Source organism: Ascaphus truei, chromosome 3 (genome assembly GCF_040206685.1).
Source record: "Ascaphus truei isolate aAscTru1 chromosome 3, aAscTru1.hap1, whole genome shotgun sequence".
NCBI classification, from domain to species: Eukaryota; Metazoa; Chordata; class Amphibia; order Anura; family Ascaphidae; genus Ascaphus; species Ascaphus truei.
In genome coordinates, this window is record NC_134485.1 from 258337675 (window position 1) to 258354812 (window position 17138).

The following is a 17138-nucleotide window of genomic DNA, read 5'->3' on the forward strand; positions in this document are numbered from 1 at the left end:
TAATAATTCAATTTGCAGCTTCGGTTTCCGATTTCAATGCATTTTAAGTGATGGTGGGGGGGGGGGGAATCTTCCTTTTTGAGACTGATCTTTGGAATTAAAGGAAATGGCTAATCTGCAGCGGATTTGGATACCGATGAAAACGTTGCCCATCTCTATGCGCAGGGAATCTAATTTCGGGGAAACAACTTTTAAAATATTGTTAATGCATTTTGGACAGTTTGCACATCACTAAGTAACTATAACATTAATATGTATAACACATCCACAGAGCACATCAGTGCTACACCACATATAAGAAAGAAGAGATTTTTGGAAGGTAATCCATAACTTTCTTTTATTGAGTTAAAGGGATTAGCACTTAATAATTTTCACTCTAAACACATTTTTTATTGTTTGAATAAATATAGAATTAAATAAAACGGTACATATTTAAAGATTAAATAAATGCCTACTTAAATGCAATTGTTTAAATAAAAGGAAAATGCTTTTAATAATGTATAAAATGTCCGATACTGATATGTAAAAGGGAAAAAGGCAATACTAGTACTATATTTATTACCTGCATCTTTGAGGAAAGAACAGCACCAATTGAGTCAAGTTATAAAACTGTGGCAGTAAACATGTAAATGATTCTTTGCATTTCTAATAAAACAGACATCTACCAATGTACTGTATATGAGATTAAAATAATCTGTATAGCATGATCATGACATTTTGACTATACTGTATAAAATAGCTGTACACATAAACACCTCTCTTTGAAGAATCATGGAATTCATTTCTGAAAGTGGTTCCATAATTTGTTCACACAGTATGTTTTTATTTTCTGGGGCTGGTAGTACCTGAATATTTTTAAAACTTTTGCTTTAGAAGAAATCTGCAGTGTTTATCACCATCTATAAAAACATAATTCACACCCACGTTTTATCACTGACACAATAAACCTAGTTACTCATGCTTTCTGTTTTAATTGATTTTATATAATGTTTAAAAACCAAAAAAAAAAAAACGTGCATGATATTGAGTCAACTTCTCTGTTGGAATGATAAGGTTCATATGGACAAGTCTCTTATGGCAGAAGAGATACTTTTTAACAGGACGTGGCATCTTTAATCTTTATTAGTGTTGTTTTTTTCTAAGAAGATTGGGTAGGAGCAGCATTATTCTGATCAGTTTGATTCAAGTCTTTCTGACAGTCCTCACTCTCTTCACAAAGCTTTCGTCTCCAATCCATTAGTTCTTGCAGTGCAGCACTTTCATTCTCTGATAACCGTAACTGATGAATAACCTGGAAAGGGAAATGATACGTTCAGTGCCTTATTTGAATATCGGATTCCCTATTTTTATTCTTTTTCAATCAACCTGTGTTTGCTGCCTCAAACAGGCATCTACAGTACATTCTCAGATGGCAAGAACATTTTAGAGACTATGGGCCTAACCGTTAAAGTTGGAGAATGCGATTTCGCACAAACATATTGGTATTTAATTAATAGTTTTGAACATTTTAATCTCTATCTCTCTTTCTTCACTGTGAAAAATGCAATTTTGCTTCACCCACTAGACTAATAAACATTCTCCACATAATCCCCTACACACCATAATCCTCCTTTCATCCTCCATTACCGCTTCCACAACCTGCTATTACAACCCTTACCTCCAATGACCCTCTAATATCCCTCCAACACTCGCTGCATATCCCCTCAATTCTCCCGTGCCCATCATCCCACTATGCCCTGCACATCCCCTCCATCATCACCCACTGGTATTTAACCATCTGTATGAAAGTGTGAGTATGTATGTGTATTTGTATATAGATACAAATACACACACACCTTTACCTTGCTCCTGCTGGAACCCTTGTCTGCAGTTTTGCATATCTTTGACCCTAGTATAAAAACATATGATTGAATGGTGCTCAAGATGTGGAGTGCTCACATGCATAAATAGCAGTATTTAATTTGTATATATAGTCCGGGCTGCTTAATAACATATTGAAAGGCTTACATACTGTAGTATTGTAATTATCAGAAAAAAATGCCTAGTGCCTAGAAAATAATGCACCACCTACGCGTTTCATGCTAAACAGCTCTTTATCACCTCGTGATTGTTTTTTTTTTTTTGCGCTATTGTGCTCCAATTTTCTTACCTCTTTATCCTGGACTATCTTTGACCTTGCCTGCTTTTGAACTTCTCTGTCTCTTTCCTGCTCTGACCTTGGAACTGTGACCATGACCATACTGCCTCTCTCCTGCCTCCATCTCGGAACTGTGACCTCAACTAAGCCGCTGCACCCTGCCCTGACCCCGGAACTGGACCCCATTATCCTTACTCGTTAAGGATCCAGATCTCAGGTGTGGGTCGGTCTATACTCCTCACCTCTGTCTTGTGGGTCTGATTCCTGGACTGTAACAAGTAACATACTGTACACAAATATAACAGTATGGAAATATGTATGCTGAGTATTAGCCAAATAGACAGGAAAAATAATAAGTTGGTTCAGGAATCGGAAGCAAACAAACATCTGTGACATCATCACATGGGTGACAAAATGAAAATGGCACTGGGATGGACATATCACAAAAAGAAATGTCCATTTTTGGATAAAGATGGCACTCAACTCGATTCCAAGAGATATGAAAAGACCAAGAGGAGATCCAAAAGTAAGATGAGAGAAGGAAATCCAAAAATTTGTTGGAGCAAAACGGAAAAGAGAAGCTTGCAGCCACAGAACCTGGAAGATCATTGGAGAGACCTTGCTCAGGTGTATCTGGAAATAAACTGCACCAGCACCATACAAAGACAAACATTTCCCCAAATCCTACTGGATGGTACTGTGAGTATTGTGTCAAACCACATTAATAAGCAATAATAGTAAACTACATGGTGCAGACCGCCAAAACAAAAGTTAGAGGAGATGTACAGTAGCACAAGCATGTCAATAAAAACAACAAAACATCAGGTCAAAATACTGTAGATATATAACAAGTCAAGGTAACAAAAAGATAATACAACAGTTGTAGGGACTTTTAAAACTATGCTCTGTATTTAAACTAGTATATTTGCTGGCCACTTACAGGGTGTATCACAGCTTCATGCAACCGTATTATCTGTGTAGGTTATTTTCAACATTCCTTTTTTATCATGTGTTTATTCTGAATAATATTACATTCGTCAGTTATCTATAACATCAGTTACACATGTATCTCTTCAAGGAGATCCCTTGTTTGTAACAAATCCCTTGTTTGTAACAGTTTTTCTCCATTTAATTTCATTATCTTTGTTACCTTGACGTGATTTTGCTAATTTGAACTGATGTTTTGTTATTTTTATTGACCTGCTTATACTACATATTCACTAACTTTTTTTGCTTTCTGTATCATGCGGTTTACCATTAGTAGCTTAGTAGCTTAGTAATGTTGTGTGCTGCAAACCTCCAAGTTCCATCCACTTGGTTTTGTCAAACTTTTTGTGTGTATATACTCCTGAACAAGGTTCACCTGGGGAATAGTCCTCCACTATCTGCACCCAGAACCAGTGGTAAGGGCATGAACAAACAGTTGTATAGGCACTGAAAGGAAAAGATTCCTGCCGCTTACATCAAAGAGAAATTCCTAGCTAGATATTTTTATAGGTCCATGTAATTTGGCACTCTTTCCTGGCAGCTCCTTGCCCAACTCACAAAAGTTTTTTTTTTGTCCTAGACATTGACCATACTTCATATATATATTCATATATTCACAACCTTGAATTTTTTGCCAGCATCTGCTATTCACTAAACTCTGATATGCATATCGTACTATAAACACTTGCATTCTTTTCTCACCAGCTAAAGGGTAGCGAGATCAGAATTTGTGATATGCATAACTAGGAGGTTTTTATTTTTACTGCATAGAATTGATACCCGGTGTCTCTGGGGGACTCCAGAGCTGACCCACATATTTATTTCAGCTACAGAGCCCCCGTAATAATCCTATGCAATAAAAATTAAATTACAGCCAGTTTCATTACCTTAGTGTCTAACCGCTAAGGTAATGAAGGAGTAAAAATGCAGACACTTTGTTGTTGGTACAAAGGGTAGAGGGAGGGATGAGGGGGTAGTTGCCCTGGGGAGGGTGGTTAGGCCTCTTGGGTGGGTAGAAGGGGAGGGGATTAACCCCTTAATTACTATAGTGGTTACTAACCGCTAAGGTGATTTAAGGGGTTAGTGGCCAGTAGTTTGTTTTTTTATTGTAATATTGCTGCCCACGGGTGACGGTAATGACGACGAGGAAGGCCTTACTCACGGCAGGGTTAAATAGAACTTTAATTTACTTTATGCTGGCTTGGTACTGTTTTATTTGTAATGGGCAAATGCACTATTATCCGGATTTGGATAATATAACATTTGCCCATTATTGTACTGTATGTTTTGGGGGGAGGGGTTGTTGGAGCTAGAGGATGTGGGTAGTAGGGTTTTTTACTCAAATTGTATTGACATTTTTCGGGGAGGGAATTAAAAAAGGGAGAGAGGGTGGGGTACACCAAATAAAGACAGGGGGTACAAGTTCAGTTACAGTTTTACAGAGTAAAACACCTAATTACAGTTATTCACACAGTAGATATATAACAGTTTTTATAGCAGAATTGAGTGAGTGTCTACTCCTGGGTTTCCAGCACCCAGAATCCATGACCCCCAAACCTTCTGAAAATCTGAGCAGGTGTCGTTGATAAGACTGACCAGCTTTTCCACACAGCAAACCTGCCAAACTTTATTTTTAACTTCGGAGATTGGGGGGATAATTGATTGCTTCCATACTGCCGCTAGTTCGCGTCTTGAGGCTGAAGACATATGGCACAATAAATTGTTCTCATGTCTCATGAGGAGGTGGCATGGGTTTTTTTTTAAGAGAAACAGCCAGGGTTCCAGAGGTAGATCCAGACCAAATAATCTCTGGGACCATAATTTGATTTCCAGCCAGTAAGCTGATACAAGTGGACACCCCTACCACATATGCAGGAATGAGGTCTGTTCTCCACATCCCTTTGGACATATTGAGGTGTACCCTGGGATAAACTTAGCCAGCCTCACGAGGGTCAAGTAACACCTCATCAGGACCTTATAGGCCTTTTCTCTGATTTTGATACACATGGAGGATCTGACAACTGCCTCAAAAAATGTTGTCCCAGTCCTCCAGGTCTAATTCCTCCCCCAGGTCTCTTTCCCATTGGGACATGTATTTCAGTTTTTGATTTGTATGGAGGGAAGGGGTGGGGGTGGCTAACAAAGTAACCGTACAGGTTTGATATCAGTCCTGACATGTTTCTATCCTCCAGACATAGTGTCTCAAATCTTGTTAGAGATTCGGAGGGCCACATTTTGTTGTAGACAGCTTTCAGTTAAAGGTACTGGAGGAGCTGATTGTTTGGGATAGCCTTTACTTTGTGAAAGTATTCAAAGGGCTTGGGAGATCCCTCTGAACCCACATCCTTTAATCTTGTGACACCAGCCATTATCCAAGCGGTTAAACATAATGTGGCTCAGTCCTGAACAAATTCTGGGTTGTCATAGAGTGGAGTCATTAGGGAATTACGTGTTGTAAGATTGTATCTAACGGTAACGGAGTCCCATAGTTTGAAAGAGTGGGCTATAATTTGGCTGGAGTGGGGTATATCAGGTCTCTTCCTTACAGGGGACCATAAAAGATTACTTAGCTCGGGAGGGGCAACTAGGTTGGATTCCAAAGCTACCCAGCGTCTGTGGGCTGGGTTAGAGTGCCACAGAATTAGCTGGCTAGTCTGGACCGCTTTGTAGTAGGCTAGGAGCCTCTTGCCTTGTTTGGTATATTTAAAATGTTCTTACTAATCCTCAGTGTTTTGTTTATCCAGATGAATTTTTTAATAGTACATTGGAGTGTCTTAAAGTCATCTACACCTATGTTTGTGTCCTCTACGTTTTAGAAGTAGCTAAACATATTGGACCCAATTCTGCCTGAGTGTGAGAGCCATGGGACTCTACATTGCATGTGTTACATTTGGGTACACTTGGGACTTTCAGGTTATTACAGCAGCACAAAGGTGAGAGAAAGGGGGGAGAGAGAGGAGAGAGAGAGTGGGGAGAAAGAGAAGGTGGGGGGAGAAAGAGAGGGGGAGAGAGAGGAGGGGAGGGAGAGAGGGAATGGGGGAGATAGAGGGGAGGGGAGATGACCCCAGGCAGTTAGCACCCATCCCCTGGCCCTCAGCACCATGAGGTCTGACCCACACAACCCCCAACATGCCTGGTTGAGGGGTCTGACTTTTCACAAAATCAGTAGCGAGGGCACCATAAGGGGTCAAGGCCCCTGAGGACTCCTCTATCTAAAGTTTCCCTGTCTGGTCCAGTTTGTTCTTCTCTCCTGTCTGGCGGAGTTTGGAGTTCCATGTGGGTCTCCTTCCTCCCAATCGACAAGCAAACGCCTGTCATGGAGGACACAAAAAGAAATGGAGGCGGATCTTTTAAGGGGGGTGACCTGTTTTTCGGCGCCTAGGGGAAATCGATGCTGGTAAGTCCAAAGAACCAGATAGATTTCTAGGACAACGCAGGTCTCTCCTGTTGCAGCAGATATCAATGTCCTCGTGAGGGTCCAGGTCTGCTCCATTCCGGTCTCAGACCGCTCCAGTTCTCTCGGGTCTCCTCAGGGATCTCGGTCTTCATGCCCAATCCTCGCATGAACACTGCTCCTCCCTCTGGGCTTCTCAGGCAGTGTGCTGTTCCCTCTCTCACCACCGCCAGCCTGAACGGGAATGCCCAGCGGTGTCAAAACCTTTTGTTCCTCAAGGCTGTGGTGATATATTGCAGGCCTCTGCGTCTCACTAGGGTGGCATGAGAAATGTCCTGGAAGACTTAGACGGAAATGTTTTCAAATGTTAGGTTGTTTGTGCCCCTAACTGCTGCTAAGAATGCTTCTTTCACTTTAAAATAGTGAAATCTGGTAATCGCATCCTTTGAGGGATCCTCGGGATGGGGTTTTGGCCTTGGGGCCCTAGGGCATCTGTCCAACAGGAAGGAGTCCACATGGTTGGGGAAAATGGCTGTCAGCCATTTTAGAATAAAGGTTTCAGGATCCTGGATAGCCCCTGGTAAGCCCCTGAACCACAGATTATTGCTTCTCTCCCTATTCTCAGAATTTTCTTGGCGATCTTCAATTTCAGCCATCCTATGGTGAAGGATTTTTGAATCTTTGGTGAGAGACTGTTTGTGGTTATTGGTTTCATCCATTTTAGTCTCCAGGGTGTCCGTCCTTTCCCCAAGTGAGGAATGTATTTTCTACCTTCACGGATCTCCTCCCATATCAGGACCTTAAGTCTGCCATATATGTAGATTAAGTCCTGTTTGGTTGATTTTCGGCTCATGCTTTCCTTCGCCAAATCCCATCTCGGTTCATCTGTCAGGTCAGGGGGTTGGGGCCTGGGAGGCTGCATGTTCTTTGAGAGGTATGTTGCCAGATCATACTTTCTGATTTTATTTATTTGGGTGGCAGGTGGGTGGGGGCATCTCCCGAAGAGGTTATGGTGAATTCGGTTTTAGTAGCTGTTGCTATTTTGGTTCTTTATTCCTGCCACAGCAGAGCTCAGTCACTACACGTCCATCCGCTCTGGCTCCCATGCTTGCTCTCAGGACCTGTACCTTTAACTGGTGGCTGATCACTTATCACCAGTTTCATTTCTCTCCTCCAGGTCTCATCAGCTGGCTTGTCTCTCCTGGTTTTACCCTCTGTTGTGTGTTCACGATGGCAGAAGCACAGGTAGGCTGAGTGGGCTGCACCTCTGTGCCTCTCTCTCTTTAGGCAGAGGTGGCCATCTTGGATTGGGTAAAGGCCGTGCTAGTGCGCCGAATGGAGCTCCAGGTCCGCCTCAGCCAGCCGATGATGTCCCGTCTGATCTGATCGGATGTGCTCTGCCAAGATCCGCGCCACATGCCCAGACAGGCTTCGAACGCTAGCGCCAGCCAGCCAGGAAGGAGGTGGTGTGATCCTCTGTCTCCGCAGCTACTCTGGAGGTCCAGGGTTGTTGTATTTGAATGTTTAGAGGGGGTGGGTGAATGGGGGTACTTGGCTTAGGGTGGGTGGTTAGGCATACTTGGTGGGTTATGGGAGGGGTTAACCCCTTCATTACCATAGTGGTTATCGCCACTATGGTAATGAAGGGGTTAACACCTCCTGCAACCTCCTTGGTAGGCCTAACCACCCACCCTAGGCCAAGTACCCCCATTCACCAACCCCCTTTGCCCCCAATAAATTGGCTAGCCGCTAAGGTAATGAAGCTGTTTTAATGTTAGTATTGCTAACACCAGCCTTCCCTCTAAACCTTGAAAATAGATTTCAGTTCAGCACTCAGACTGCACCCAGTACCAAATTGGTACTTAGGTTAATATATATATTATATATCTAACACGGTTGATTATTTGCTATATTAGAGAGCGGTATAGTCTCCTTTGGTGGTTTTTGTTTAGTTAGAAATAGATACGTGGACTTTATCATTGTTACTTTCTGTCATTTAATGACATTTTGGATATTATCAATCAAGAGAAATTTGAGAATTCAAATGTTTATATAAAGAGCACATCAATATAATATTCATCATATGTTAGTTCCTGAATTAAACCGACCATATGTCCCTAATCATGCTAAGATAACATAATTACAGTACATTCTGTTTTCTTAATTAAGAAGGTATAAAATAAATATCAGACAAATGACTCCACTGATAGTTATTTAATGCACTCAAGCAGGTGCCTTAAGATATGAGAAATCTACATAGCTCTCACCAGCATCGTAAATATAATGAATTACTGTAGCTTTATCAACTCTTGCATGGCAAAAAGATATACATGTAGCCATCATACTGTATATACATTCACTACAGAGGGAAACAGAGGAAATCCACAATCGGCATACTATATCCTAATGTTACATCATTGATATGTATGTATAATTACATTTTTAGCATCAACAGTGTACATAGTCCTCTACAAAATTACAATTCAAGGAAAATAAAGTATAGACCGCAGGATAATAGCAGCAAATAAATAACATAATGCACAGGGAGGCCCAACCTATTTCATCCTTTATATATAGAGGATATTATATGTCATCAGACACCAGAGTGACCCTTTCTAATGGTATTACAATACAGTACACAGCACTCATTGGGGTTATTAATTAAATATACTTATTAGTCCCAACGTTAATCGGTATTACCTTTTTAGCATTGAATTAGGTACAGTATTAAAACTTGATATTTAAAGAAAAGAAAATGGTGTCCAAGGTGTAAAAATTGAAACAATTACATGTAAATAATGTGAAAGCTAAATGGATGAACTCTCCTTAAAATACTGAGATGACTAAACTTTGAGGCTTATGCATGAAAGCAAAAATGGTGCAATTCTTGGAAGGAGGAAAACTGCACAAGATGTGTCAAAGAAAAAGTCCTATTATATCCTATTATTCTAATGGTATTTTTTTTCTTTGAAACGTATTGTGAATTAATATGCCCCAGCATTGCACCACTTTGCCTTGGTGCATGTACACCTACAGCATGTTTTATCTGCAGTATCAGATTTTTGCATTGGGCCAAATAACGAGAATTTCAAGAACTAGAATTGTGATGTGTCAGCAACTGCCGGAGTCTGAATAGTTCTCTACAGTACGGAATCACCTTGTGCCAGGAGGGAAGATGAATCAGCGGGCACTACGGTGCAGGAGATACTCGGAGAGGCTGGACTGTACTGCCGAAAAAATCCTTTATTCAAACATTGTTTTAAAAATTAAGAGGAGGGAAGAGAACCCCTGCACCTCTAACGCGTTTCACTCGTAATCGAGCTTTCGATTACGAGTGAAACGCGTTAGAGGTGCAGGGGTTCTCTTCCCTCCTCTTAATTTTTAAAACAATGTTTGAATAAAGGATTTTTTCGGCAGTACAGTCCAGCCTCTCCGAGTATCTCCTGCACCGTAGTGCCCGCTGATTCATCTTCCCTCCTGGCACAAGGTGATTCCGTTCTGTTTATACTCAGCTGGAGCACACTGACCCGGTCACATACAAAGATATACGTGAGTAAAACAATGCTTTAAAGTGAGCTGCCCCAATACCATCGGTATATTGCGTTCTGGGTGCACATTAGAGGTTTGGGGGGGGTCCTAGGATATCTCCCAAACAACTCTCTTTGCCCCTGCTAAACCGTGGTTCATCTAGGGGTTAATGCCCAAAGCTCCAAGCATGCACAATGGACATCATGTGTTCCGGTTTAAAGCAGTGAACTTAATAACAATATATTCCCTTTGAATTTTAAGGGTATATGCTCTGTAGCACTAGTTATTTTTTTGGGGCTCCACCCCAATATTTTTCTACTCACTAGTTCTCTACAGTGCTTTATTTTCATATCAGATTTTGCACTATAGTTATCATTTTTACTTTTTCCATTTGATAGTGATTTGACATCATGGATCAAACAGAGGCAGAGGAAGATCTTGCCCCCCTGGAAAGTTCCAGCTACGCCTTTACATGTTCAGACAATACCACCAGACTTAAAAAGGCACAGCTTGTTTTTGACAATGCACTTAACACAGAATGTGATGATGTAACAGATCTTAAACATCAATTCGTTAACTTTGAGAAATTGGTCACTAACAGAATACGTTTGTGGTGGGACATAGTGACTCTTGAGAATTATATTACATCAAAACGTATACCAAGGGGTTTACGTATAAAAAAGTCCCCCACTTTCGGATTCCCGGAAGAAAATTTTGGAACATGCTGGAAACAAGCACTAAATGACTGTTCTTTCAAATTAATGGAATTAATTGTGACACTTAAAACAAAGGAAAAGCAACAGATTGAAAAAGATATTGAAACCCTACAGAAAAAGCTTCATGATTATACAGAAATGGAAGGTTTTGTAGAATTGGATGTTGCTTTGGCTAAAAATATAAGTAAATTGGAGAAAGAAATAATGCAGAAAAAACAGACAAAATTCGAGAGGGACAAACAGGACTACATAAAAAAATCAAGTCTATATTTGGTAGAAGCCAATAACCATCAAAAGGCCAAATAATCCCTCTCAGGTCAAAAGCTCTACCCCTACAAAGGAGAACCACTAAGTTTTTTATAAATCCATTCTTAAGAACAAACCAGGCCACTTTATCAATAGTGGCAAATCTGATTTTTCAGACAATGAAGCTTCGGGACATTTAGTATCCTTTCAAAATGTCACGGAAGATGAGGAAAGGCCTTTTAAGAATCCAAAGAAATCCAGGGGCCAAAAGTCACGTTCAGATTGGGGAAGGAGACAAGATGACAGACGGGAGGTGATGCAGAATCAGGGAACTTCTTTCTTTTCCCTTCCAAAAAACATCAGGGGACGAGACGGGGGAGACCCAAGAGGGTCCTCATACAAGAGGAAGAAAAGCAACTAGATGATTCAATTGGAGTTATCAACATTTCAGGTGTTGAACTGGATAAAGAAGAATTTTCCCTACTCTCCAAGGGACTTAAGTTTGCCCCAGAGTCCAATTTTGACCTATTTGATTGTGTAGTGGACTTACATAGATTAATTTGTAAATTAACCCTTAAATTTTTTTTTAGGAAAGAAGATTCCACTATTGCAGTGAATGCTGAGGGGTTTGACCCCTTTGTATCTACTGATTCAAATGATGGTTGCCATTATCCCATAGCTGACACTGTTACCACTTATGCTAATAAAGTTTTTTCTTTCAGGGAGCAATGTCACAGACAGGACATTGCCCCTTCCTATGCAAATTTGTTCATGGGTTGGTGGGAGTCGTTCCACGTGTTTGGAGATAAGAAACCTTTCAGAGATTACATTATTTTTTACCGTCGTTTTATTGATGATCTTATTTTCATTTGGGAGGATGATCTCACTACACTATTATTATTTGTCGATTCACTTAATAAAAATGATTATGATCTCAAATTCACATTCACTTATGATTATCACCATTTAAAATACCTTGATTTATTACTTTACGTTGATCTTTCTTTGAAAATTCATACGGATATTTTCCGCAAAGAAAATTCACGGAACACTTATTTAAGAGCTGATAGCTGCCACCCCAGGTCCCTCATTAAGGGCATACCGAAGGGACAACTAATGAGAGTAAAACACAATTGTTCCAAAGATGAGGACGTTCATAGGCAATCAGATGATTTGCAAAAAAGGTTTCTAGCTAGGCTGCTAGAGGCTATAGACCTTCGGACTTGGCCAAGGCCAGGGGGGAAGTGGATCTGATGGATAGAAAACAACTCTTGATAAGGAGACCTAAGAAGGTTTCACATATTTCAGACCCACCTTTCATTACCCAATTCAGTCAGCAAGCACAGGAGGTCAAGTTTATCTTAGAAAAACACTTTGATATATTACGTCTTGACCCAGTTTTAGGGCAGAATTTACCATTAAAACCAAAAGTTGTCTTTAGAAGGGCAAAAACAATATCCAATTCCTTTCACCCAATTTTTTCACTTCTCATACGGATAGTTCTCGACCCTCTACTAAGGGTTCTTACAGATGCGGTTCTTGCAAAATTTGTGATATCTTATTGCCAACCAAAACATTTGTAAGTAATGTAACAAAGGAAAAAAAAATTATAAGCAGTTTTATTAACTGCAAAACATATTTTGTAATTTATCTCCTCACCTGTGTGTGCGGGAAACAGTATGTGGGACGGACCACTAGAAGTTTAAAAACATGTCTCATGGAACATCTTAGACTTATTAAAAATAAGGATTTAAGCCATCCAGTCCCACTACACTGTACCCACTGCCACAGGGGGGATGTTAAATACATTAGTGCATCTGGCATCAAATTTGTGCCACCCTATGTTAGAGGGGGCAATCGGATTAGAAGACTGGACCAGAGGGAGGCCTATTGGATTTTCACCTTTAGGACAAGGGCTCCTTCTGGCCTAAACACTGACTGGGACTTAACCCATTTTTTGTGAAGATCTGGCCTCCCTCTGGTCCCTTGTTCTCCTATGACATCTAACCCCCTTTTCTTTCCCACCCTATACTTTTTAAAGAAGGGATTGTAGTATGGGTTAGATTTGTTCTGAAGAATTTTTGTACCCATCTTCTTGCATTATTTAAATTAAATTAATTTCGGTATTATAATCTAAGAGGGTCTTTCTCTCTATAGGCCCTAGAATCATTGTTCAACATGAGGTTTAGGAATTATTTTTCTTATCACACCTATGACTTATGTCCTATTTATGGCATGAGGTCTTATTGTGATATGAATGACGTCGCAGTTATTTCTGTATTGCTTGTTCAAGTGGTTTTGAACATCTTTTATAAATATTTTCATATATCTATATGTTTATACAAACATGCTAATATTTTAGTGTATGGGTATGTTTAATTACTGTATATACACTTCAAAATAAGGTTATGTATTTTTATTATAGTCTTTGATGTTCTCTTTACACTTACACTTTTTCTTAAATTATTCCATGTGTTCTTTAATTATACATTGTATTGTATTGTATTGTATGTCTTTATTTATATAGTGCCATTAATGTACATAGCGCTTCACAGCAGTAATACATGTGGTTATCAAATAAATAACAGATAATATAAATAACAGGGACTTAACCCATTTTTTGTGATGATCTGGCCTCCCTCTGGTCCCTTGTTCTCCTATGACATCTAACCACCTTTTCTTCCCCACCCTGTACTTTTTAAAGAAGGGATTGTAGTATGGGTTAGATTTACATCTAAGTCTTGTCCACTTTACCCCTCTCCTAGAAAATACATGGTATATATAGGATCACCATAGGAGGGGAACATGGTGCTGTTTTGTTGTATTTTGTTTTATCTTAATCTTATTTTATTGATTATACTAATATTGGATGGTTTAATTTGAATAGAAGGGTCTATTCACTTAATGTTATATATGTCAACACAGCATATGGTGTGGTTATTAATAAGGTGGTTCTCACATGCTTCCTTTTTCTTTATTTAATATGTATATTTATATTTTCACACATGTATACAGGGATATTGTTATATAACCTTTAGGCATAGTACCCATTTAGTTAGACTTAGGGATTGGCATAGTGTATGGGGTGACATATTTTCTGCTAGTTTCTTATGCTAATTTTGGTTTTAATATTGTTTTTTTTGTGTCTCTCTTTTTTTACTTAAAGTTTTATTGTTCAAATGCTTATTCCCTGGGCCAATCGGAAGCTCTGCTCCTTTACCCTTGGTTGTTCCCTGAGTGTTTCTGGGGGACTAATAAAGTTTATTTTTGTTCTATGGTCTTCTGGTCCTATCAGGACAGGGTAACGAAGGGGGAGCGCTCCGATTGGCTATACGAGCGGTGACGTCACTGTCATGGCGCGAACGGCGCCTGCATTTAAACTTGTCTGTCTTTTCACTTTGTATACACCTTGATAAAGGGCGCACGGCCCGAAACGCGTAGGTGAGCGTTTTCTGGATGACCCAGGGGTGATGTTTGATCCTTTTATTTATTAAAAGGTTGTTTTTGCTACCATTAGCTTCCTCCATTCATTACAGGCAGTGCATTGCCTTTTTTCATCTGTTCTACTTCCCCTGCTTGGTGGATTGCACGCTGTTCAGGATACCTGATGGAACTGCTCCTCTGGATCTAAAAGTGAGTGTTTTCTTACATACTATGCCTAGTTATTATGGTTGGGACAATCTTTGTACTGTTCATTGTGCTGGTTAGCACTAGGTACTAGTCCCTTGCCCTATTAGGGTATGTTATCATTGCTCACCATTATTTTGGAGTGTTCCCTACGGAAGAATTATTACAATATTATTGGGACTCATATGTTTTGATGCACCGGTTACCCACTTTTTGCAGTTTTGATGCAGCCAATACATGTGGCAACATTATTCTAAGCATGCTGATTATTACATTTATGTTTCTGATTGAAGTAAGAGCTGTTTCTTAAGTCACCAATTGATGTAGTTATACAGGATTACAGATGTACTATTCAGCAATTGTGTAGTTAGGTCTCCACTATTTGTGCTGTGTGGCCATACTGCACATACCCACGTATATATTTGTGATATACTGAGCATTTATGCTGTTACATTGGGGTTTATATGTCATCTGATACCTGGTATACTATGTGCCTATTAGGTGATTACACCAATATGGGATTTTTTCCACTGCGTACCAACCACTGCATTTATTAACTGGTGTATGTTGAGAATAATAATCCTATTATTTGAGTCTTATCTCATCAATTGACTTACACCAGACAGGTCTTGATTCAACACCCCATAGGGGATTTTAGTATTTATTCGTTTTGTAATTTTAAGTCGTTGCGGTTGTTATAATTAATAAATATTTTTTATTTAAATTTTTTGAATTATTGTTTTTTGTGAGCTCTGACTCACTCTAGTGTGTCACTAGGTAGGGGTGATTCTACCTCACATAGTGGGACAATTGGTATCCCAGGCTAATTTAGCTATTAATATTACTTTGAGTGTAGTTAACTGGGTTCTTTTCGTTAATCTTAGAGTTAACATGTTGTGCTATACATATCTTTAACCCTTTGCACCCTAGTCTACAGCTCTATAGGTATTGGATTGAGCGTTGAGCCATTTCTTTAGTTGTTTTCATCTTACAGTATGTAGACTTCTTTCTTCAGCCATGTGTAACCACCTATACATGGTTACTGAAAGATTCCAACAGCTCCTTAACCAGATCAGGGATATTAATAATCTCAGTGCAAGGAACCTGTTTGTTACAACGTAGAAAGTCTTTACTTATTCCGTATGATCGGGGCTATTTGTCATTCGCCCCACTCTTTCCACTAACAAATATCACAGATATATTGACAGTATCATCTTCAGTTGTACAGGTCCTGAAACTATACTGTCAACCCTCATATAGATGCAACAGCCTACTGACACCCATTCGCTTGCCTACACATCGAACAGATGGTATCTCTTAACTTGACGTAGCTAATTATTAAGTCCACAAACACTACACACTAAAGTATATCACAAAGCTATTGACTGCAGTACACTGCTGCACACTACAAGTTTCAACTCACACTGCAAGTGACAAATGGACCATAAACAGACAACTCTGGGAAATGGGTGACAAGTTCCTTGAGAGGCATAATACCCACAAAGAAATTGAAAGTACAGTAGTATACAAAGAGGGCTTTGACTTTAAACCGAGACACTTTACTGCTTCTCAAGAATGGATCAGCAGATGACTCTATCTCTCACTTTATCAGCACTAACCGCTGATCCCACAGTAGGAGAGCAATACATGGACATTGGGACATTCTGTCTTCCCATGATTGCTTAAAATAGGGGAAAGAAAGTACCCAATGACCATATTGATATGTACATTCAAAGACATACCCACATTTTGGGACAAAAAAAATTAACTATATAAATGGCTCTATCACCTTCAATAGCCTTATCATTGCAAAAACTTCCACTCATCCACAAAGTGGACAGAAATACATGATTAAATATGGACTATCATGCACAGCTACATCTATAGTTTATTTACTCAATGTCCCTGTGGTCTCACCTACATTGGGAAAACAGACAAGTAATTCGAAAGAAAGGCTGGCCCTGCAACATTCGAGTATTTAGACAGCTATGCACGACGCAGGTTCTGAGTAGCCTTATGCCAGACATTTTTTTGAGAAGGAACAGCCCCTGTCAAGTCTCTAAAGATGTATGTCCATTGACAGAGCTCACCACTGCATTCTTTTTTTCTCAGAATGTACTAAACTGTTGATTTGGCCAATCCTAATGTTCCTGCTATCTCTCTGATGGATTTTCTTTTTTTTGCAGCCTAAGGATGCCCTGTTTCACTTGCGTTGAGAGCTCCTTTGACCGCATGTTGTGGGTTCACAGCAACAGCTTCCAAATGCCAATGCCACACCTGGAATCAATTCCAGACGTTTTACTTGCTTAATTGATGTTTAAATAACGAAGGAATAGCCCACACCTGTCCATGAAACAGCTTTTGATCAATTGTCCAATTACTTTTGGTCTCTTGAAAAAGAGGGGGCTACATATTAAAGAGATGTAAGTCTGTGGGTGGGTTTACTGGCTATGCATCTTAACCCTGGCTGTGCTCAAAGCTGTGACCATGCAGCAAGCTTAAG

At 39.8% G+C, this 17138-nt stretch overlaps 1 protein-coding gene across 6 annotated transcripts in view; it reads right to left on the reverse strand.

The window, feature by feature from the left end:
• Positions 1-362: 362 nt before the first annotated feature.
• The window catches only part of MYO16 (myosin XVI), a 539667-nt gene continuing 522891 nt past the window's right edge, over positions 363-17138 (reverse strand). For all 6 annotated transcript variants that reach the window (XM_075590716.1, XM_075590715.1, XM_075590717.1 and 3 more), the window contains one exon: positions 363-1291. In XM_075590716.1, coding sequence (XP_075446831.1) covers positions 1139-1291 — 153 coding nt within the window. In that variant the 3' untranslated portion in view covers positions 363-1138. The remainder of the gene's footprint in view (positions 1292-17138) is intronic.